At 44.1% G+C, this 24,849-nt stretch overlaps 1 protein-coding gene across 2 annotated transcripts in view; it reads left to right on the top strand.

Moving 5' to 3' along the window:
• Positions 1-7,039: 7,039 nt before the first annotated feature.
• grin1a (glutamate receptor, ionotropic, N-methyl D-aspartate 1a) overlaps positions 7,040-24,849 on the top strand; it is a 31,610-nt gene continuing 13,800 nt past the window's right edge. For both annotated transcript variants that reach the window (XM_079289726.1, XM_079289725.1), the window contains exons 1-11: positions 7,040-7,523; positions 10,458-10,592; positions 12,454-12,630; positions 17,120-17,182; positions 17,971-18,068; positions 19,435-19,556; positions 20,589-20,763; positions 21,798-21,942; positions 22,067-22,153; positions 22,582-22,717; positions 23,041-23,168. In XM_079289726.1, the coding sequence (XP_079145852.1) occupies positions 7,275-7,523; positions 10,458-10,592; positions 12,454-12,630; positions 17,120-17,182; positions 17,971-18,068; positions 19,435-19,556; positions 20,589-20,763; positions 21,798-21,942; positions 22,067-22,153; positions 22,582-22,717; positions 23,041-23,168 (1,515 nt within the window). In that variant the 5' untranslated portion in view covers positions 7,040-7,274. The remainder of the gene's footprint in view (positions 7,524-10,457; positions 10,593-12,453; positions 12,631-17,119; positions 17,183-17,970; positions 18,069-19,434; positions 19,557-20,588; positions 20,764-21,797; positions 21,943-22,066; positions 22,154-22,581; positions 22,718-23,040; positions 23,169-24,849) is intronic.

The following is a 24,849-nucleotide window of genomic DNA, read 5'->3' as shown; positions in this document are numbered from 1 at the left end:
CAAAAGGCAGTGTGGTCCATCTGTCTGACTGACCACCAACGTCTTTTCAAACCAGTCGCCCGTAACTAACAGTGGTCGTGTAAGGAGATGTACCGTTTATTTAAATATGCAGAATAAATCTGTCTGCCTCGCACTGATGTGTTCGCTCATGCATATCTCAACTTGCGTGTTGAGTGGAACCATGAAACATTGACTGTACTCGGCCGGTGGCACCTCTTTGAGGCTCATATTGTTGCTTAGCACTCCTTATCTGTGAATATGCTTATCTTATCTGGGGTTTATGGTGGGAGAGGACTGTGCTGCCTTTGTTGTGCTGAAGCATTACATCAACATTGCGCTCACTCGAGCTTTTGTCAAGGCAGAAAGGTTTGCTGTAATAAGGAAACATGTTGAGCTTGTGTTAGAGCGGTGTTCGACGTGTGGAACGGACAGAAAACAGAACATATTTGTGTTGTGAAGGATGGCTGAGGCCGGAGCCGTTGCAGCCGAGCAGGAAGCCGTCGTTACACTCGAAGAAAAGCACCTGGAAGCTCCAGAGGACACTCGTGTCAGAGCTTTCTACACCGCGAGGGTCCAGCGAGAAGACGAGAGCGACTCGGCCACACAGCCTCTACTTCGGGATGTTGTTTGTGATGAGAGTGACAAAGCGGGCATGCGAGCGGCGACAGATGGGGCTGACCGACTGACATCTGTTCCACAAGAGCTGGAATTGGCTGGCAAGGATGAGCCGGACCCCAGTGGAAGTGTCAGGAGTTTGTGCAGTGACAGCAGCCGGCACGAGTGCCCCATCTGCAGCGAGCTGTACGACCCGCGCGGAGGTCGCCGCGTCACTTTGCTCCACTGCAACCACACACTGTGCCACCGCTGCGTGGCCGGCATCATGAGGCGGGCCAAGGACCAGAGCCGGCTGCGGTGCCCCTTCTGCCGACAGACCACCCCGTTCCCGCAGTGGGAGATCAGACGACTGCAGGAGGAGTCGTACTACGGAGGCGACGTTTACGAGCCCGGACCGGCCCCCGTCGCCAGTCCCGGCCCTGAACTTCCGGCCGTCCCGGGACCCCCTCCGTGCTGCTTTGCTGTGGACGCGCACAGGAACACATGTTGCGAGTGCCCGTCCTGCCTGGTTGAAGGACTGACGCTGACGGGACCGCGCTCCCTCTGCTTCTCCATCACCGTCCTGCTGCTGCTGCTGCTGCTGCTGCTGCTGCTGCTGGGCATCTACATGGTTGTTCCTGTCATAACACTTTTCGCAAACGGCTAAGCTCAGAGGTCATCGTCAGTGTTTTATGAATGAACTGCCTGGCGACTGTTATGATACGGTCACAAATAAGTGACATTTGGGGAAATACAAGCATCTGCATGGTTGTCACATCGAACGGGGAACACAGTGTGGCTTTGAGGAACATGCTTTTCCTCAAACGGTTACTCTGCTATCATATGTCATTTGCACTTCCATTGTTTTATTAACCTTATTTACTGTAGATATTATAACTGGAAAAAGTCCAATTTGGAGTTGGCAAAAAGCTAACTTGACTCCTAAATAGGTTAACTTGAACATTCACATGAAGAATTAGGTTTTCATTTTGTAAACTTATTAAAAAATAAACAGGATTTCGGCACCATGAAGTTCATCGTAGAACATTTTTTTTAAATATCTCAAAGTGAAGGGTTCCAGTCTCTTATCAGTTTGTTCAACCTCTGACTTTCATGTTCTTTGAAGAGTGCCTCTGCTTTGTTCTGCAGGGTTTGGTGCCACGAATAAATGACTTTGGATCAAAACTCTTCATATCCTCCTGGGTCTCGCGTTGACCTCTCATCAGAACAGCTCGGATGCTCTCTGCCGTGACTGCTCCATATTCTTCACAAAAAAAACCTAGCTTGATCTCCTTTCATCGTGCGCATGGATCGGACCGGCAATTTAATCCTTTATATCCATTTTATTCTTTCAAAGAGAGAAGCTGGAATCTTCCTGTTTTTATTTATTTTTTGTTGCTGGTGCACTTTCATGTTTGTCGCTACGTATCTGTGCTACTAAATGGGACATTACCATATATATATATATATATATATATATATGGTATATATATTGCAGCACGTTAGCCCTCGGATCTAAAATCCGGAAGATTCGTTGTGTTCTCTGCGGCATGAATACTTCAGCTCGGGACGAGCAAGCAAGCGAGCACTGAGGGGGCTTGCACATCCATAATTTATGCGAGGGCTCCATCGCTACATGAGGAACACATCAGATAGGCAGGCATCCATCTGCACATGACTCAGTGAGGCAAACCGTTTCCAAGACTGTTTGAGTCAACGCACTGGCAGAGCGTGACCTGTTTAGCTTCGGGCTTAGATCAGATAACGTGGGCGTCCAACCGCCGTGTGCATCAGCTCCAAAGTGACAAGCACATATTCAGTAGGCTATGGAGGCCAACACATATCCATGTGGGAGCAAATGTGTTCCCGAAAAACCCTCTCATCGGACGCAAAGAGCAACACGAGGAGCTGAAGACACGCGGTTTGCAGACAAACGCGCTGCTGTCGTGCTAAACGCTGAAGCATGTCAGAGTTCAAGTGTGACCTGCTCTGTCTGCTCCCGTTGTGTGTTCCATACGTGGGTGAGTCTTCAGTTGAAGGCTATTTTAACCACCTGACATAAAACTTTAAAACAATTAATTGGAATGACTTAAGTCTGTTTTTATCGTTCTTAAAAATGTCACACCAAGCCCTATAAAGACGCAGGTTGGATAACTGATCACAAAATGGCAACAAAAAAAAGGAAAGGACTCAGACTATTCGCATACATGTCATCAGTTAAACTTCATTTAAATGTTAAAATGGTTTATTGAGGCATTCTCTAGTTGGGGGTACATGTTATGTTCCCTGGTGGTATTGATATTTTAACTATTCATAACTATTTTCTTCAAAAATATAATATTTTACCAATTTAGGGAAACCATATTCTGAAGTCAAACATTTGGTGCACACTTAGAAACAGACCTTCTGCATCCTCCTGCATCTAATGTAACCAGCAACACAGGATGTCCACAGAGAGTCAAACGAGGAGATGTCACACATTCTGTGGGGTGCAGCACATGTGCAGTAAAATCTGGTCTGCAAGGCGGCAACCTCCGGTTCTGAGAAGTGAAGCCATTGCGGAAGTGCCTTTAACCTGCATTCTTTCCAGTGGTCATCAGAGGGAGACTCCTCTGGTCGTATAGAAGTCTGTGAGAAAATGACTCTACTTCTCTCTTGATTTATTACCTCAGTACATCGTAAACATGAGTTTATGGTCTCAATCTCTAGTTTCAAGTCTTCTTCAATACAGCATGATGTTCATTTAGCAAATGATGATCCATTTAGAGTCAAACAGACCATAAAGCATAAAGGCAGGGCTACCTTGTGATTGACAGGTTACTACCAGAGCCGTATACGACACTGCATCACTCCTCCAAATATGGTCACTTCTGTTCACTGGTTGCAAAAAAACATGATGTCGAACTCGAGGCTTCAAAACCTTAGTCCACAAACTAATGGGTGACATCATGATGACTAAGTCCACTTCTTATATACAGCCATATGGAGTGGACCCTAAAAAGCTCTGCCAGGCTGAGCACAACCTGAGCGGACACCACAACTTTATTTTCAGCGCCAGTCTGCAACAACTCTCCAACATCCCAGCTTACACTGTTACATGTGCTGTGCCCTATAGCTCAAGACCTTGCCCCAGCCTTCATTCCGTAGCCTTGAGTATGTCAAGCCTCTCAGTGGCGGCCATTTTGACTACAGTCTGGTGATTTCTGAAAAATATTTGATCAGAAATATCGCATTGTCAAGAAGTGTACTAATTTACCATCCACTAAAGCAGCATGGTGCAGGAGTGAGTGGTTAAAGGAGGAGATGTTTTGACGTTTGACATTTTTGCTCTAAAAAACAAACAAACCCAATGTGACACACGTGAAGTAAAGTGAGAAGCAAGTGATCCAAGCTCCGGCTGGATTTCCTAAACTCCCTCGTAACAACAAGGCTCTGCTGGAGATACTGATCCCAGCAGCAGGTGGGATGAATGGAATCTTGTTCAGCTCTACATCTTGGACCTGTTTGGTTTTAATCGTGTTGAGCCATTAAGATAAGTCTCCTTTATTGCCTCCTTTATAACTCTCCAGGCTTCTCCTTTCGAATTTCATTTCCCTTGATTTAACGGGCAGCACTTCTGAAACACACAAACGTCCCTCTTCTAGCCTCGCAGAGGACTGAGTGGGTGGTGTACGAGTCCGTATTACAATGTGTGGGCAGCAGCCCAAGAGTGTGTCCGTGTGTGTGTGTGTGGATTACTGGAGTGTAAATTCTGTGAACGTCTTTGTGTGCCGAAGACTGAAGCCTTTAGGACTCTCGTGTTGTGCTGCTCCTCCAGCGAACTTCTTACATCATGACTGCAGAGCAGATTGGTGGCTTTATTGTTGTGTGAGTGGTGGAGGAGTGGGCAGGAGGAGAGGCTGAGGAGGGCTTTATAACCTCACTTAATGAGAGGTTCCGCACGCCGTCAGGGCCATCCAATAAGTGGTGAGATAGCAAACTGGCGGTGGCAGGCGTGCAGAGGGTGGGAGGGGAATCATTAGGTGCTCTGGTCAACACCATTCATTTAACATTTATTTTCAGCGGTTTTGGATGGCGGCAGGGCCTTGTCTCCTCCCATCTGGTATTTTTGAGGCAGCGTGTTTAGTGGTTCCAGGATGTGAGGATGAGGGGGGGGGGGGGGGAGCCTCTGTAAGTGGATGTATCTCCAGAGGGACACTGTGTATCCAGTCAGACCAGCCAGCCTCACTTTCTCCAAAATGTTCACACGTGTTTCATGTTGCTTTAGCACTCTTATATAATGGATTCTGATGTTTTAGTTTTTTCCTTTGAAACTTTAATATTGTTGTGTTCCCTTTTAGGGGGTTTCTTCCACGGCTTGCAGTTTCCTTGTAATTGGTTGATTTTGTGACTACAATTTTCTGCCATAACAGTTATTTCAATGGGAAACATTTTTTTTTTTCACGTTCGGGTTTTAGTTGAACTGATGGATTTATTGCACCTTTATGGTCTGAGAAAAGTCTCCGATATATTTGGTAAAACAATCCTCGTCATTTTTTACAAACTTTTATTTTTGGACGATGGATCTGAAAATCAAATCAAGTGAACAGCAGTGAATTGAAAATGGCATTAATGTGTTCAGATATTCTGAGATGTGTTCACAGTTCTGCTTTGTGTTGACAATAATGATACCAAACACATGCTACATGCCAGAGGCCTGCTGTGCCCCCTGCACTTATTCATGGTGTGTTGTTTCAGTGTCCATACTGTCAAAATACAGGTTGTTCTACACAATTCAGACTGAGGTGGGTTTCTTGCAGGAAGATGTTAAAATAATGTTCGAAGTAAAACGTATTTCTTTTGACAGCGCACACCTTATATAGTCCGTGTCTTAAGAACAGAAAAGAACCCTCAACTAATCATGTTTGAGACAAGCTCATTCACCACACAGCCAGCAGCTGATGACTGTTGACTTCCTCAGCCTTGTGATTAATTGATCAGCTCACTGCGACACAGAGAGACACCAGTGTTGTGCGATTTATAATTCAGAACACTGTTCGATGGTTTTACACTGGCCTCATTTCCCAAACACCCTTTTCAATCGCAGTTGTTGATATCCGCAAACACACAACGCAAAGCCCCTTCAAATATTTGACTGTTAATCATCAAGATGAAATGATAAACGGCCGTTTGAGTGGTTCACACAACGACGTCCCTCCTGACTAAATATCTGTTCACCGTTTCATATGTCTCGTTTTGTTCGAGTCATTTGTTTCGATGTTTCCTGTGATGAATACACTCACGGTCTGCCAGTCGGGCAATATGTCCTCCCTGTAAAGATCCATCTCGTGCATGTGTGCTGTAAAAAAATTAATTAAATAAATAAATCTAGTTTCCTAGGTAACCAGGAGGTTGATTCTGCTCATCTATACCTCGCTGCTCCAAACAGTTACCGAAACGCTCCAAAGCGCGGGGTCAGAGATAACGCAGCATCCACAGCAATGCGTCTGCAAACACACACATACACGTACACATGCACATAAACACACACACATACACGACAGACAGACGGACAGATGGGTCAGGCCGTGTTGAAGTGTGACGGCTGGATCGACGGACGCCACTGACATGCTGCTTGATTCATGAGCTATCCACGGAAGTCGGACGCAGAGAGCTCTGTACGCGAGAAATCAGTCTCTCTCTCTCTCTCTCTCTCTCTCTCTCTCTCTCTCTCTCTCTCTCTCTCTCTCTCTCTCTCTCTCTCTCTCCCCCCCCCCTCTCTTGGCGGAAAATGAGACACCAAAGCCCGTGTCTCAACTCTGACCTGAAACCCGCTAGATTGGAATAAACCCCCACCCCTCTCCTGCATCTGCTCTTGTGCAATCAGGCTATTTTAGGAGAACATCTCCCAGCCGTCTGGTTGTCATTACAAATCACCCGCATTAACAAAGCCCGCACACATTCATCTGATTTAATTTAGCGGACAATACCCACGCCCTGCAGGTATGCAACCTGCACGTGCGCTGCCCGGATGATGCCTGCCATGTCCTGTTATGGCTAGCATGGTGCTCGAGTAGATCCTGAACAAGTAGGTACATTTATTTTTCATACGATCGGCTTCCACTCGGCAGCAGCAGCAGCACGCCAACACGCAAAACCCGGAGTGGGGGAGCTGATACGGCGGGAGCGTGCACCACCACCACCACCGCGGCGCGCATGTACAGCTGTCAGGACCAAGGACAGCAGCCGCTCAGCCCGGATTGACCAGGCAGCGACGCATCGGGGGGGGGGGGGGGGTGATCAGTCCGCACTTAAGCGCGCGGAACAGCGGCTGGAGGGAGTGATACACAAACCTCTGCGGAGGAAGCCGCCTGGAAGCCGAGACAATGGTTTTCACTCCTTCTTCAAAACCGTAGGGAGGTTTGAGCGAATTCTGCAGAGGAGAGCAAAAAAAGGGGGGGACAATGCGGTTCAGACGTCCCTTTTTGAAAGCCTGCCCCTAATATGAGCATGCACATTCCTACGCATTGCTCATAGATCCACCTTTTCTCTCGGCCTCCCGCCCACCGCCCACCTGGATCGTGTCTGCAGTCGCGCATTCAACCGGCCGCGCCGCGCTGCTGCTCAGAAGCTGGTCGAGCGGACCCGCCACCGGGGGGAAAAGGGACCGGGCTGCGCCGTTCCGTTTGTTGGCCCACACGATGCGTCTGTTTCTACTGGCGGTGCTCCTCTCGTGCTCCTGCGCGCGGGCCGGCTGCGAGCCGAAAATCGTGAACATCGGGGCCGTGCTGAGCCAGAAGAGATACGAGCAGGTCTTCAAAGATGCGGTGACCCAGGCCAACCAGGTCTACGGCAGGGATAAATTCAAGCTGACCGCCATCTCCGTAACGCACAAGCCCAACGCCATACAGATGGCTCTCTCCGTCTGCGAGGACCTCATCTCCAGTCAGGTAGTTTTTCTGCCACCTTTGCATGGGCGCTATATAATCAGTCAATAACCTCTGCGCATAACTCATATGCACGCACACCTCCACGCACTCAAATCAGAGTGTTTTGGAAGGAGAAAACCATTCGTGCTTTGCAATAGAAAGTTGGTTCCTTAAGGAAACATGACCTACATGTCAAAATCATGTGTTTTCTCACTCAAGGGGTCACTGAAGTGGGTGAAAGACTAGGATGGATGGTTATAGAGCCTTGAGCTCTGAATCCAGACTGTGCGGCTGTCTATTTCTCCAAAGCCTCACACTATTCAGCATGAACATAAAATGAATAAGCCCACCTACAGGCCTGCCATTTGTCCAATCTGGCACCCTGCACTGCATTTGCACACAGTCCACTTTGTGTTCGTTCTAATACAGCGAACTCCCCACGGACCCATACATTTTTTTTTACAAACATCCATAAATAGGCTCTGGTTTGGGGCGCATCTCGGATGAGAGGGCAAACTAACTGTACGTCCCAGGACACACAGCTGCACATCCAAGCAGCGAAGAGTGAAAATGTGCAATACGTCGCATACAATTAAACAACTTGGCTTTCACTGCGCGCGTGTGCGTGCGCGCGCGCGTGTGTGCATGATAGGACAGCGGGGGCTGACACAGCGTTGACAGTTTTCTATATGTGGGTCTTGAGGTGGATCACTCGCTCAGCTGCAGTCTATATGGTGTGATGCAGTTGGCAACACGAACAGCTGTTTTTAATTTTTATTAAGTATGAGATTAAAAAGTACAACAGAGGCAAATATTCACACCGCGCGTGCTGCAGATCTAACAAACAGAACATATTTCATAAGTAATGCATGAAAGTGTATGTGCCTTTTTGAAAGATGTATAATAGCCAAAGTTATGTCACACAGGATGTTGAGGCGTGAAGTCCCTCTCTCGCTCCTCTTTCTCCCACACGCAGAATGAAGCCTCACGCGAACAAAAACGCCCCCACAGCTCCAGTGCTGCTTTCATGTCCTCGGTCCTCTGCTTAGTGTAATGACTCTAATTGATGCAGGCTTGTAGAATTTTAACAGTCGCACCCAGTCTCCTGTCACATGCTCATCCAGAGCGCGAGCGCGCAGTCCGTCCCACGAGGCAGTACGGTTTGCACCAACAATGGTCCGGTCCCCTCTTGAAAAACGAACCTATCTCTTGCATAAATCACACAGGCATCGCACCTTATTTCGACAGAAGGTCCGTGGAAGGGTTTAATCCGATGAGATTGGCTCGCGGGCGATAACAGTTCCTGAGAAGGGAAGTCTGTGGCAGATGGAGGAGGAGATGCCTGGGAGCAGTCCTTGGATGATAGACCTCATTTTTGGCCCAGCCATACGGACTGCTCATATCCAGCAATCCATGCCTGCGCGGCCATGCCAGCTTTATATTCCTCTTTCTTCACAACTCCGAGACATTTCTCAAGGATCAGCTCGCAGAATCTTTCTTTTTCTAAAGTGCGTGGTTTTGGTTTGGTTAAAGCACGGATTAGACTAAACCGAACAACCACAAATGAACGATCGTCTGCCAGCCCACACACAGGGAAGACATTTCGAACAAAGGAACGGATTTCTTTGCTCTTCTGTTTCTTTGTCTCAGGGGAATTTTTGAAGATATCCAGATTCAAAAATGTTATTTTTAACCTGTTATACAACAGTTTAGAGCAGCAGTTGCACCCACTAAAATATGACAATCTTTTATTTAAAGTGCACACAAATTTCATTCGACTTGAGCAAAACGGTCATGCAAAACGGACAGATGCTCAGGGGTCCCAAATGCCCTCAGTTGGTGATCATTTTATTCATTCTTATTCATCTAAAATGTATTTAAGTCCTGGTCGAGACAGCAGCAGCACATTAAACAAAGTTTCAGACATATAGCAAGTAGATGAAGAGAAAAACATTTCAGCTCTCGGCATGAATTTCATTAATTGTATATTATCGTCACTCCTGCCTTTGTACCTAATCTTGTTGTTCTGTTTTGAAAACAGTGTAGGCTATACTTGAATAAATTAGAATTTGTTCCGCCAATATAAGATGGTGAACGTGCAGGGAGAACTCATAACACTCTGACTTTGTCCCCTCGCCGTTAACCCAACCCTGGTTAACTGATCTCAGCTACGCTGAAATGAACTTTTCATATATATAACCGTGCATATCAAGTCCTGTTTCATGGTAATATTTCTAAGGCATTCAATAGTAAACACATGGTTAACGTTGTGAATTCTAACTGAAACACTGAGGTTATGTAATAAAACCACTTAGTTAGCTTTAGGAAGAAAACATCATGGTTGGGCTTAAAATGTATTCTTAGTTTTAAGCAACAAGACCACTTAGATAGGTAAGATCAACGGAAAACATCAGAAACATAATTACCTTTGGGAGATGAACACTGGTCTCCGAGTAGAAAGTCTCATGTTTGTTGTTTTTTACTGCTACGTCATCACTCCCGGCTAATTTTCTCTGAGTGTCAAATAAAGCCAATGATGATGGGTTTACATTGCAGTTACATAAAAGCCGTCTCAAGCAGACTAAAAGGTGCCTTGTGCGTCGGTATCAGACGCCCTGGGAATGAGAACAAGCTGGTGCATTATGTCCTGTTGTTGTTATTACAGCCTATAAGAAGAATATGCACTCGTCTTATTGTCGTTGCTTGATACCAATGTGAGAATTTAGTGTTATTTGATTTACCAAGAAGGATAAAGGGCATTTTGCAGCTTCCCATATGTGTGTTTTTGTACATGTTTTCTGCAAAAATTATAAAACTATATAAGACTGTAATATTCAAGTCTAAATTGGACACCTTTTAAGACTCGTCTTTATCAGAGAGCGCGTAGCAGTGCTTTCATTTGGCCTCAATGCAAGTGTCAGAATGACTAAGTGCTGTTCTTCTGTGCCTCTGCAGGTCTACGCTATCCTGGTGAGTCACCCTCCCCAGTCCAATGACCACCTCACTCCAACGCCGGTATCATACACTGCAGGCTTCTACCGCATCCCTGTGGTGGGGCTCACCACCCGCATGTCCATCTACTCAGACAAGGTGAGTGACGGCCGAGAGATAAAGACACCAAGAGAGGCAGAGAGAGTGAGAGAGAGAAAGAGAGGGGAAAACAGGAAGAGAGTGAATGGAGAGCGATCGAGTGAGGAGCTCCCCTGGGGCGGCTTCAAGCGCTTCCTAGATTAAACGTCCCATCACTGTCCATTAGAGGAGCTGCGATTAAATGGGTTCCAGCTGGAAATTGAAAGGACATCATTAATAATGCCTCTTACCTGAGTTATGTTTTTTTCTGAAGCACAAGCCACTAAAATGAAAACTTTGAAGCAATCACATAAATAAAATGTCAAGGACTTTAATAACTCAATTTACAGTCAATTTGAGTGACACCTCTGCTAGTCTTGCAAGTTACGGGGTGTTAAATTTAGTCGTTTAAAGGAGCCCGAGTGGTCTGTGCATATATTGAGGCTGCTTTGTTTTTTACATGTCTGTACTTTCGTGAGTTGGTTTGGCTTTAATTGTACCACCCAAAAACTGTATCATTAATGCACGTTGTCCCTATAGAAAAAATATTCCGGACATATTCTACATCTATGTTTTGTTATTTTACGGAAATAAAAGTGCACTACAGGGCCAAAGATATGTGGACACCCGAAACTTTACACCCATATGTCATTATTGAACATGATCATGAATCTGTTGCCATAACGGCCTCCACTCTTCTGGGAGGACACCCATTCAGCCTCATGAGCACTAGCGAGGTCAGCCACCGATGTTGGGTGACGACGCAGGCTCACGGTCGCCGGTCCCATTCATCCAAAAAGTGTTGGGGTCAGGACTTAAAAATACATTTCTTTATTTATTTTATTTATTTAGTGCTCCAAATTACACAACAAACGTCGTCCCTTACAAAACCTACACCGATCACTAGTCATATTTTTTATGACATGAGAAATCTTTGGTTGATGTTTGGTTAAGCTTGGGCACAAAAACGACTTGGTGAGGGAAAGGTGATGGTTCGAAGTACTTAGTTGACCCTCTCACGAATATTGGTGACTGCAGTGGACAGCTATCCAAAAGCATGTTTCTTATTTAAACTTGGGTTTTGTTGGTTGATTGCCAGTGCACACACTGCCAACTACTGGCCAGCCGTTGTAAGTGCAACACAAATTGCTCAAAACCAAGATGGCCGCCAGACTGCCAGAAACCAGACATGTGACCTACTCAGGATTATTTTGCCAATTCTTCTCGAGATTGCCACTGGAATGAGTCCTAAGACCCGGAAATGAGTCTGCATTCCTGCCTTTCTTGTTGCCATGTCTCAAAGTCATGAGTCTGGAGCCAAGTTCAACATCTATGGATTGACCAGTAGCCTAGAAGATCTTACAAAGTGGACATGTGAAAAAGGCCTTGAAAGATGCATGTTGTGAGAAAAGAAAGCAACTTTCTTTCATGTCTAAAGAGGATTAAAGATACTTAGCTGAAGTTCTCATAATTTAGGCATTAAAGATATTTCGGTTGACTACCTATTTAAGGGTAGGGGACCAACTTCATCATGGTAACATTAAAAAACACTTTGTTATGTTTATGGTTTGAAGAAATCAACTTTGACTGTCCGTAGGAAACGGGACAGGACAGTGGACTGTTGTGTAGCATTAAGATAAATCCTCATTGCAATTAAATGGCCGTGTAGCTCAAATTCTAAAAAAAAGAAATTGTGCATATCACAATTAGAAAAGTATTTATTTTTTCTACTTGTTGTGAAGACTGAAATAACTTCTGATAAGGACAAGAATCTGCCACTTGTCCACTTGATTCTAAATGTTCTGAGCAACGAGTCATCCATTCAAAATGAATTTGTTCTGGACAACTCCACCATGTTAATCTCTACCTCCTGCTCCCCCAGAGCATCCACCTGTCCTTTCTGCGGACGGTCCCTCCCTATTCCCACCAGGCACACGTGTGGTTCGACCTGATGCGCGAGTTCAACTGGAACCACATCATCTTGATAGTGAGCGACGACCACGAGGGGCGGGCCGCTCAGAAGAGGCTCGAGACCCTCTTGGAGGAGAGAGAAACAAAGGTGAGATGCTCCGGCTCCCAGGCCCACCCCCCCCCCCCCCCCCCAGAGTGTGAGCATGAGAGCGCGCGAGTTGTCGAAAGGTTTTTTGAAACCTCAATGGTCTTCTATGTATGTAACTGTTTTCCTTTCTGTTGTGTGGCCACATCTCTCTCTCTCACCATTGTGTAAACATTGGCTAACATTCCGAGAGACATCAACAGCGTCTAATGTGGTCTAATCTGACGAAAGTTTGTTCGTTTATTTGCTCATCTTCACGTTGATTTTCGCCATAGTCCAAATTATCCAGTGTCTATCCACATTGGGAGCCAAATAGTGGACTTTAACTTGGGGCTTTGCAAACCATCACAGACCGAGGTGTTTTATTGGGGGCCGAGGAGGAAGACGGGTGTTCCTCGCAGCGCCCGATGAATGGCCGGCTTCATTATTAGACACAGAGGTCTTGTGTTTATCGCACCCCCGCCAGCTCATGTTCACATGATATGGGAGATGGTTTTTCGCCTTTTCAGATACCGCTGATGCATCCATTTTGAGTGTAGCTCTGAGCAGTGTATGTGGGTCAGTGAAATGCTGATCTTCTTTGAGCCGAAACAGACTTGAAATCGCGATGATGTGTGCCCTTTAGGAACAGGGGGAGAGAGAGAGAGAGAGAGAGAGAGAGAGAGAGAGAGAGAGAGAGAGAGAGGAGGAGGAAAAAACACCATCTATTCCATCCATTTAAAGAGGATACAATTACCTTGGGATATTTTTTTCCTTTCTTTTCTTTACTCTTGTGACGCTTGTCCCTCTCCGGGGCACTTTGCTGTAATTGTGTGGCAGAATGAACTGAAGCCTGATTCAGAGATTTAATTAAATCCGAAGCCGAGGAGATGCTGAATATGACACACATCCGAGGTAATTCACAGAAGGCGGCTACAGCTAAAGTGAAAGCTGCTTGAATCAAGTGACAGGGATTGGCATTGATTAACAGCCCCCAGCAGAAAACATTTGGGTTAATCAAGTTGAACTGTGCAACAACATCCGCGAAGTTACAACAATTATACTGAAGACATAATCCAGATGTGACTCACATCCTGCACTGGAGAAGACACATCTGTGTATTAAAAGCCTTTGATGAGAACTGAGGAAGTTCCTTTCCAGTTTGCATAATATGAGTTTGGATCTCAAAATGAACCCATCTGTGCTCTCCATTCAGGAAGTCATAATACTGAGCGAAGTTGCAGCAGCTCTCTCTAGTACGAGGCTTTAATCACCCATGTATTGAGTTAGGACTGCAGGGCCAGCTTCAGCAATTTTGGGGCCCTGAGCAGATTCATTTGAGAATTTCTCCAAGATGTGAACGGAAAACCTGGTCAACCTCAAAGGACGAGGTTGGTGATATCATGTATTTTTCTTACTGTCAACATATCTCACGAAAAGACCAAAGCCCAAACAACGAGTTGATCCTCCTAACAAGCATTGTCTTCGTATCTTCTTCTTCTGTGCCATAGAGTTCTATATTGTTGTTGCAAAAACGATTTAACAGTGTTGCACTGGCTGACATGTTCCGTCACTACCATGAACACTCACTGAAGTTTCTATTGAGCTGATCCCACTTGCACCGTCCTGCTGTAAAAAATCACTCGGGCCACCAAATGTGTATCAGTCCGCAGCTGAAAATAGTCAACAAATGCACTATTTTCTCCTGTTTGAGTGATGTTTGCTAAACACCACAGTGCCCAGCTGTTTCGGGAAATAACCGTGCCTGTTGAAAAAAATTAAACCAGTTATTTGTGGCTTGTTTTTAAATGTACGTCTTTAATGAAGAGGCAATGAACTTGAGTGCCAAAGACAGAATAGGGAATTCAAACAGTCTGTAGAGACAGATTTAAACATTGTTGGGGATTTGGTCAAGAAAACAAGAATATAAATTTGGTACAGTTTCCTTCTTTTGCAAATTGAATATAAAAATGATGTTAGAAAACAGAGGACATAATAACCTTAAGATGTACTCCTTAATTTTAGATAATAACAAAAGCAACGCCAAATACTAAGGTTCGATGCATTTCGGAGATGTGCTGTTTGGCACTGTGAAATAATCAGGAGTTGTGCCTTTTAGATGCTGAAATGCTGAAAATAAAATGAACAAAGGAACCAAAGAAGTTCCCATTTGTGATTTGTTTGTTGCCCACACGACCCCGCACAGCGGCGCGGCTCATCCCTCGCCTCGGCTCTGACTTCCCACGTATGTCGCAACATCAGCAGGGTGATGACACCTGCAGTTCTTTTGCTGTACCCTTTGTTTGGATGACGAGGTCGGCTGAATGCATTGACAGCTTTGACTGTGTCAGGTGATGTGAATGGCTTTTAGTTTGGATGTGGCAGACGGCAGTGTTTTCACATTTTGCTGCAATTAAAAGCGATCACCCTGTTGTGCTGCATGAACTCAGGAAATTTACATATTGTTTTTAGGCAAGCGAGTAGCTAGCGAGGTCACACAGTCACAGGGGGATCACTGTCACCAGCATAGAAGGATTTAGCCGGTGTGCAAACGTGACCAGCACATGAAATATTAATGCCTGACCGAGGATACAAAAATAGAGCGCTCAGAAAATCTCTAGGGGGGGAGACAAACACAGTTGTTTTTTTTTGTCCGCAGTGCTGCTGAATGTTACTTCTGGAGAGGATTGCTACACGCTTATCTCAGTAAATGCCAGTTACATGGTAATTACATGGTAGTTAAAGTGTTATTATTGCCTAAACTGTGATTGAATGTACTCATCAAGGAAGTGAAAAAAGTGGAATTAACCAGAACCCCACTGACAATTTGTAATGGTGTTTTCATAAAACAGGGAGACAAATGTTGGCTTTATCTGCTTGATATCCTTCAGTTTGGATGACATGATTTCAGTTGTGATTATGATTCAGGATAATACAATTACCTCAACATTTCATTTTGAACGGCACTTATGTTATGACTTTATTACTGTACTGAGGCATTGGTCCCCGTCAACTTTGCGGAGGAAGGGAAACGGGTCCGGTGCACTGAAGTGTGAGCTGTGAAGCCAGTAAGAGAGAAACCCTGTGAAGCGGAGAGATGATGCGTCTCTCCTGCAAAATGGCTGCCAGTCTCAGGCAGGACTCCAGAGTGTCTCTTCTAACCGAACCGGAGTGGAATCTAAAATGGTGATGCCTCGGCTGCCCGACTCAAGTTCAACCTGAGTCAGAGTCAGTACGCTGTGCTGTGACCAAATGCCATACTACATACTAATCACACACTGTATGTGCAATGTCATCTTTACACTCTACATACTTCACTTTTTTATACCAACAGGAAATGCGAGAAAACATGGATCAAACTGCAACTCTGGAATGCCACTGCCAACTTGATTTTACAAAGAGAGAGCAGAAGGTTTTTCAATTCATTTGAATGAATGAATGAACTAGCAGCTGTGATTAGAGCCTCCATTTCCGTTTTCCGAGTGAATCATTGGCTCGTGTTTGTGATTTAAGCTTTTGCTTTGATTCAATTTTACTTGGTAATCATAGTGCAATTAGTTTAACCATTAAACATTGCAGTGGATTTCATGTATGGCTTCTGGCCATGTGTTGTACCAATTGTGTCAAATATGTCGCCATTTCCTCCGGGGACGAGTTCGTGCAAGGCGTACACGATAAAATGCAGTTCGGCAGAGATCTTTTCCAGACGTGGTTTGTGTGCGAGTAATTGCAGAATTGCGGCAGTGTATGGTTGATTGCGTGCAGCGTAATGTCTCAGGGAGACATCGATTATTGTTTCAATGTATGTTTTAAATCTCCTTTACTTTTGCCTTTATGCTTTTAATGGTTTCATGTGAAGCACTTTGAATTACCTTGTTGTTGAAATGTGCTATACAAATAAACTTGCCATGCCTTGCCTTGCCTTGTGTCTGATCACACCAGTTCATAACAATAAGGATGGAGCTGGTGTCACCTCAACAGACGGTTGGACAGGTTCGCGTTTTCCCAGTTCAGCTTTACAAGTTTACAAATCTTAAAACTTTCAACGAGGTTTTCATTCATTGGTGAAGTGTTAAAAATCTGATGGATGTCGTTGACGCCCATGTTGAGCTTCCAGTTGTGTGATGTTAGTTTCCAGTATGGTGAAGACGAAACGAAACCAGATGGCTGAGCTGCTGTTATGCATTTTGCAATGATTATTGCTGGAGCCAGGGCGCTCTCCTACAGCGCTAAGCGATGCAGCCGCGTTGGCATCACTGACAATTTACGCATTGAACACAATGAATACATTTATCTCATCCTTTAATAGTATTTGATATCTTTAACAATCATCCACATTGTCAGCATTGTTCTAAAGCGGTCATCTCTGATGTTTTGCAAGCCCCACCGTTAAAGATCCAAATTTGAAGCAGAAAAGTGGAGATTTGTTGGAATGCTTTACTGCCCCCCATTTTCAACTGTTTATAATATTTTTCTGTGTCTGCATATTTTCTCTGTGCACATTACTCATCAGAATAAAAAAAGGAACAATGAAAACCTCGACCAACTGTCCTTTGACAACAAGCGAGGACCTAAGGTATATTTGCATGGTCAATGCACGCCGCCCACCAACTTTCCAAACGTAGCAACTAGAAACCAGCCCAAACCAGTCACCAGCCGACCCAGAAATGTTCCTCTCTTGGTAGCACGTGTTTTCTTTAATTTTTGACTTTGAGACATTTCCCTATGATTTAAATGACGAATGATTTTGTTATGAAAAATCTATAATTTACGGTCATTACAGAAAATAAAAAAATAAAAAAGATCTCAGTGAACAGCGCCTCGCTTTTTATCATTTTCATTTTCTCCTTCAATAAAGGAATGCATGAACTCAGAACACACATGCTCACACACAAAATGAGTTTGCAAGTCCATTCCTTTGTGGAGAACCGGTAGGACAAAACCGTCTCCCAAATGCTACTTCCTCCTGTTCTGTAGCACTTCCCTAGTTTTCAGCAGTTTTTTTGTTGGGGGAAAACGTCCCCCTCACCCCCCCTCCCCCTCCTTCACCCGTTTTTAGTTAATGGTTGCATTGACCTTCTTCTTCCCCCCACCTAACACATGCACGTCCTTCTTTGGAGCCTTGATAACCCTCAGTTTGCATGCGAACAAATGCAAACGTTTTTTTTTTCCCCCTTCAAGCTTTTTTTTCAAATTTTTTTTTTCCGTTCAGCCGGTTCCCCTGGATCGTTCTGCTTTTTTTTATCCCTGTCTCTCGTTTTCAAACAAAATCGGCCAAGCTCGAACCAAGCAGGTAAAGAGGCAGCATGGCATCTAAGGTAGGGAAAAGTAGCTGGCTTGACCTTTCTTATGCCCCGATCACAGGCAGAGAAAGTCCTCCAGTTCAGCCAGGAGACTAACTTAACTGCCCTGCTGCTGGAGGCGAAAGAGCTGGAGGCCCGAGTCATCATCCTGTCTGCCAGGTGAGATTTGTGTCTCTAATTACACATACATTTCACCAAAATCCCAAAGGGAGCATTGATTAAACCGCCCTACATCCAAGAAAGAGCAGGGAAACAAGACCACTTTGATTGTAAAGGTGATGCTTAGCCTAATTATTTTCATTATTAGTTAATCCACTGATCGGACTATAAAATGTGAGAAATTAATGAAAAATGCTTGTTATAAGTGAATGTCTACAAAAGTCAAAAGTTGATTTGGAACTGAGGATATTTTTGTATTTGTGCTTGAAAAATAAAACATGTAGAACACAATTAATTGATGATCAAAAAAGTTGCCAATTAATTTCCTGTTGATCGACTTATTGATGAATCAACTAATCATTTAGCTTAAACCCTGTGGATCTTTATGTTCAGTTACATTCGGCATCTGAATTATGTTCCTGTATATGACTATATGACTATACAGTATATATATATATAGAATATTGTTTACATATTTTCTTGAAATGTGTCCAAAGTTATATGAAACGCTGCACAAGACGCATGTAGATTACTCTTATATTCTCTAATATGTGCCAGATGGTCACTGAGTCAGATTCGGCGATTATTCTGGCCGTGACTCACCAAGAGACCTAGCAGACCATGTTGGACCCCCAACCGATCATAGCCATCCTTCATGACCTATATATAGGTGATCAGTGAGGAGGTGTCAGGGGCCAACCACACTGTCGCACCGATCAACACTGCCAGCGTCACACAGCCGTGTGCAGAGGAGCGCTCTGAGCTCATATTGGGTCAATCAATGTCACAGAAACTAGTGGAGATGGAGCAATCAAGAATGAATCTGACATGTTTGTCTTTTTGGATGTCGTGAGGCTTCCCAGATGCTGCGATGGTTGTCTTTCGCTATGACACACCACATCAGATTAGACCTACACTCATTGTCATTCCTGATGCCCCAGGTCCATCTGGTCAGGCCATTATCTGGCTGATGTCGGGTAATCTCATTGGGTCTGAATATTCCTTATTACGGGAACATTTTAAGAGAAAATCAGGGCTCAAAAGATCAAAACTTAGAGCACCCCAGTAGCCGACATGTCATGGAAAACAAACTTTTTCAGTGCTTGTGTACATACTGTACATTTGAGTATCTGGAGTGTCGACCAATCCCTAAAATGTGAAATAAGACAACCAAGTCAGTTTTTTGTGGCCTTCTTCAAGTCATGTAGTAATTTGCTGTAATCAGTTGGACATACACCGACCCCAAACCACTGTGAATAAATCAATCACTCCTAAAAGTGAACCTTAAAACTTCTTCCACTCACTTTCATTCAGTGTGCTGTGCTGTAAAACAAAAACAAACACACAATCTTCTGTCAAACTCCAGTGAGGAGGACGCTGCCGCAGTGTACAAGGCTGCCCGCTTCCTCAACATGACGGGCTCGGGGTACGTGTGGCTGGTGGGCGAGCGGGAGATGTCGGGTAAAGCCCTGAGCGAGGCGCCAGACGGTACGTTCATCCAGCAGAGATCGGAGGGACTATACGAGTTAACCCCTGGCTTTACTGAGACCATAACACACACAGGATTAGAGGGATTAATAACCGATGGATGCATTACATGATTGACTGTATAACTGCTTGTTGTGTGTTGAGCATTTAAACGTTTAAGCATCATGTGTTTAAAGGTTTAAATGGGATGTGTATCTGCAGTACACTTTAAGTTTAAATGTGTATGTCCTGGATTATCCAAAGATAAATTCAATGTGCTAATCTGCCATGTTAATGCCTGATTTCTAATGAATTACAAAGGAAGAGTTTTACAACACATAACTGATAGAATGGTAAGCTACAACAGCCTTTCTTGTCTCTGTTCCTGGGTTTTTAATTTTATGTTTCACACGAGTGTCTTGCAATATTTTATCACTTTGTGGTCACAAACGTCAATGTCCGTCCCCCCGTCTCCCAGGCACTCTCACACAACCAACCCCTGCAGAGCGTTTGTTGTCCTGTCCATGTCCAGTCTCCTCCGCCTCCACTGCAGCTTCTTCCAGGAGTCTGCAAGTCTGACGGACCTGATTGCAATCAGAAAACTTAGCTGAAGTTGGATTGTCGCTTAGTTTAAATTTAGGTCTGATGTTTTTGTTTGTTTGCTTTATTCCTAACACAAATAATGCGTTGCCTGTGCTGATTCCCAAAGCTTAGCTAGTAGGGCAGAAAAGAAAAAAAAAGAAAGATCCAACTTCAAGGGAGTCTTTACACATGCTGTGAAAAGGTCATCAGTGGCAACATCAACAAAATGGACCATTTATTCAGCTGCCTCATGTCATAAATGACACGATGTGGAATCTTTCTTGGTTATCTTCCCCGAGATTAACGGGCAACGATGATGGATCATGCAGCAGCTGTCTGACCTTTATTCAGGATGTCTAAACTGGAAGCCCCTATAAGTTTTCTTTACACTTTGTGTATTGCAAAAAGGTTCCTGAGAGGCTGCAGTTTGCTCAGGTCAGTGATTATCTTTTGTTGTCGGCCTGGTCCCAGGTCTGATCGGCCTCCAGCTCATCAACGGGAAGAATGAGTCAGCCCATATCAATGATGCGGTGGCTGTGGTGGCTCAGTCCATCCAGGAGCTGTTTGAGAAGGAGAATATCACAGAGCCCCCGAGAGGATGTGTGGGCAACACCAACATCTGGAAAACAGGGCCACTCTTTAAACGGTAAGCTTCAATGCAGTATTTCTTTATTGTTATAGCTGATAAAGTTGTGATCATCTTTAAAATACATGGTTGGTTGAGACATCATTACGTTATTATCGCAAGCAGCTTCAAGATATAGCTGGATCCCAACCGTTTTACAGATTATTTTGTTGCGAGGGCATATTTATTTTCAACCTCAAGACCAATATATTTAACATTTAGTTTAGTATTTACTAACTATGAGGCCAGGGACATATTCTTAGGAAACTGACTCAAAAACCAATAACTTAAAGGTCCAGTGTGTAGCGGTTTGGGGGATTTATTGGTGGAAAGGGTGGGGTGAGCAGAGGGATATTCAGTTGGTTGCAATCTGCAACCTCACCACTAGATGCCACTAAATCCTACACACTGCTCCTTTAAACTTAAGTCAGACTTAATTTAGCCAAATGGCATCAGATCAAGACTTCCCTGTTAAAGAACAGCGGATTTCAACACAACAAATTACCTTTGGTCAGTTAATGTTAAGTCTGAATTGTGCATGTTTTCAAATACCATTAAAGGGGTTAATTATACAAATATATTAAATATACTAATCAGTATATTTAGATTAAGAATTGATCAGAAGCGCTATGTGAAATGAGGCACTTAGAGTGTTAAATACCACAGACAAGTCATCTCTGCAGTTCCCTTCAGCCCCTACAGGTTTTTGACCATTTTTGCTTGTTTTGATTGGAAAGCTCTATATTTTTCACTACCTAGTGACAAGTGACTGAGTTTCGACTGACCCACTTGGGTGGTTTCTCAGCAGATAAGAAACACACTGCTCCCAAACAGATGTGGTGACAAAAACAGCAGATATCATGGCAGCCAAACAACCACAGCTCAGCCTTGGTCATAATAAGTGGTGAATCAGTCATTTCACACCTCATGCCGTTTTTTCGCTGAACGATACACAGTAAAATGGACTGTGACACTCCTAATGACGGACGACATCCGTGCACGGACACGCGTGCACCCATTCACACAAATGAATAATTTTGATCGTCTTTCCACAGGGTGCTGATGTCATCTAAATACCCAGAGGGCCTCACAGGACGCGTGGAGTTCAATGACGACGGAGACAGGAAGTACGCCCATTACAGTATACTCAACTACCAGAAGAGTCGACTCGTTCAAGTCGGCATATACAATGGAACACAGGTATACTGACAGACAGCTCCGGCCTATTTGACGTAAATAAGCAAATTCATAGGAATTTAAGCCGCCTGTCAGCGCTCACCTGTGATACTGTGTGTGTGTGTGTGTGTGTGTGGCATCCCTGCAGGTGGTGATGAACAATCAGCGGAAGATCATCTGGCCCGGAGGCGAGACGGAGAAACCACAGGGCTTCCAGATGTCCACTCGATTAAAGGTAGGGTGCCTTCACTTTGCTGCTGCAATGTGACATTCTTGTCCACACAGATCGAGTACGGACCCGGGCTGATACACTCGCGCTGACGCTTCTTCCTCAGAGGGGGAGTGAAGATAATCCATGCTCTTAAAGGCAGCGGTGATATATGTGCTATGACTTTTATCTCTTCAAATTTGTCATAGGCCTGCAAAGACCATCTCATCTGTATCCTTGTCAGTTAGTTTTACATTCATCTATCTGTCTCTGTGCGTCCATGTGCATCTGGTAGTTTGTTGGGTATTTGTGTATCTGCTGGGTTCTTCCAATTTGTATTCATTTTTTTTTATCTCTCTCTCTCTCTCTCTCTCTCTCTCTCTCGTTGAAATCAGGATCGAAACGGATCCATCTCTTACTGTGTGATAAACAGCTTTCTGTCCCGTCTGTTGTAGATAGTGACGATACACCAGGAGCCATTTGTGTATGTGAAACCCACTCAGCTGGACGGAACATGCAAGGAGGAAATGACTTTAAACGGAGTCTTAATTAAAAAGGTTATCTGCACTGGGCCCAATGAGACCATCCCAGGTAACCTATCAGGGACGTTTCTACTATCACTGTGCTTTTACTGCACCCGCCAAACACCCACTGGAGATGCATACATATATATGCAGTAGGTATCTATATATGTATGCATGTAGCTGAGTGTGCCATTCAGAGTGAGTGGTTGTTGGGATGCTGGGATATGCTTGGTCTGTATGCCGTGACTGTGTGTGGTCGTCTGCTGTGTGTCACGCATTTCGTTCAGTCTACGTGCGCCGCTTTTGGATAAAAAAAACAAAAAAAAAAAACCCGTAAAGTTTTTCCTCAAGAGTGATTGTAACTTGTAACTGTTGCTGGTTTTGTTACAGGACGTCCAATTGTACCCCAATGTTGTTATGGATTCTGTGTTGATCTCCTCATCAAGTTGGCTATGACCATGAACTTCACCTATGAGGTGCATCTGGTGGCCGATGGGAAATTCGGAACTCAGGAGCGGGTTAGTTTTGCATTCAAAGGCCACGTTTGTCGTAGTTTTGCATGAGGCACAGGTTGCACGCGTAACCTCACATTCCATAGGTTACACAGCTTGAATATTTTGAATCTTTTACCCCACTAACAGCAGCGATCTCACTTACAATTCAGAGCTGAAGCGATAAGCAGTCATAAAGCAAAGACCCAAAGATAACAAATGTCCAGCAGGTGAACTTGAACATCGTCAGTGAGCTGGTGTCAGTTTTTGAATGTCCACGCTAAAGGGATTAGACGAGCAGCAATCAGCATGAGCGCTGGGGTGAATTTGGAAGTGTCAATTGGTTGCAACGTGAAAGGAATATAATATCACATGAAGCCCACTTGAAAATTTACCGTAAAAAAGAAGAAGAATATCTCCATAGTAAAAGTATGGTAGTGTCAAACAAAACAAACAGGATACTTCAAAACTTAATTTTTTTTGGTCAGTGATGGAGTTCTTCTCCTTCTGGCTTCAGTCTCACCTCAAGCAGGTTTCTGGTTGTGTAGCCTTGACACAGAGTCAATGAAAAATTTGCTTTAATTAGCAATATAAGTCACACATACACAATTAAAAGGGTTGCCAAGTGAGCACCAGTGGCGCCCCCCAGCTTGTTTTAATTGGTGGTGGAAAGACTCGGGCTACTGAGAATCTTGGGGTGGCCCGCCGAAACCAAAACCCATCACAATGTAATAGCTAAGGAATCGTAAACTGATATTGGCTACTTTGGTTTCTTATTTTAAAGTTGATGTAACTAATTGATGAAGGTCCATTGACTAATAACAATACTGTTAACATTTTGAGTTTCACAATGTGCTGGTCTATCTGGCCAACCCTTGCCGGCGCCACTGGCGGGCACCAGTGCAAATTGAAAATACAAGTAGATTCAGCTCACATACGAATCGGCTGATTATTCAGAGATGACATTGTCCCTGAACAGCATGCTAACCTACCTATATATTTACAACGCAGTAACTTTAACTAACCGTTAGCTTATGGCAACCATTTAGCTAACATGTTTAAGCTTACGCTAGCTTAGCTAATGGTGCTAATTGTGGATTTTTTGGCAGTTATAAAGGTGGGATATTTTCTAAGTTAGTAGTTTTTAGGCTAACATTTGTTGAGTAACATCATGGATTACCCATCATACACTGGCAGGCTATTACGTTTGTTATATTATAAATTATGTCCGTTCAAAACCTGCGTGTTAGGACTATGGTGGTGCTTTGAGTTGAATAATGACATGAACCATTCTGGGTTTGGCCATTGGTTAAGGCTTGTCCAATCAGGTTTCTTGTAGATGAAAGAATAATCAGCAGAATTTTATTATCACTAATAGCAATCATTTTTGGAGAATGGAGAGAGTATACTTACAGTAATATCTTTATATATTATATTGTTTTATTATTTTACCTTGACAGTAAGTAACCGCTTAATTTCGAATCCTGCATCAATATTTCTTCATCATTTCGATGGGTGAATAATAAAACATAATAGTCCTGTACTTAAAATCAATTCACACAATAGCTTGAAGGCTATAACTCAAATGACAATGAAAATCAATGTCACAGCGTCAAAGGGGTCGCTTGTAATGACTTGTGAGAGAATCATCACCTGAATCTGCCGCTCCCCTTGGCTTAACAGAGCTTTATAGCAAGTTTCAGCTCAT

Source organism: Melanostigma gelatinosum (assembly GCF_949748355.1).
Source record: "Melanostigma gelatinosum genome assembly, chromosome: 18".
Lineage (NCBI taxonomy): Eukaryota > Metazoa > Chordata > Actinopteri > Perciformes > Zoarcidae > Melanostigma > Melanostigma gelatinosum.
Note: the sequence above shows the minus strand (reverse complement) of the source record. Positions and strands in the feature narration are given on the sequence as shown.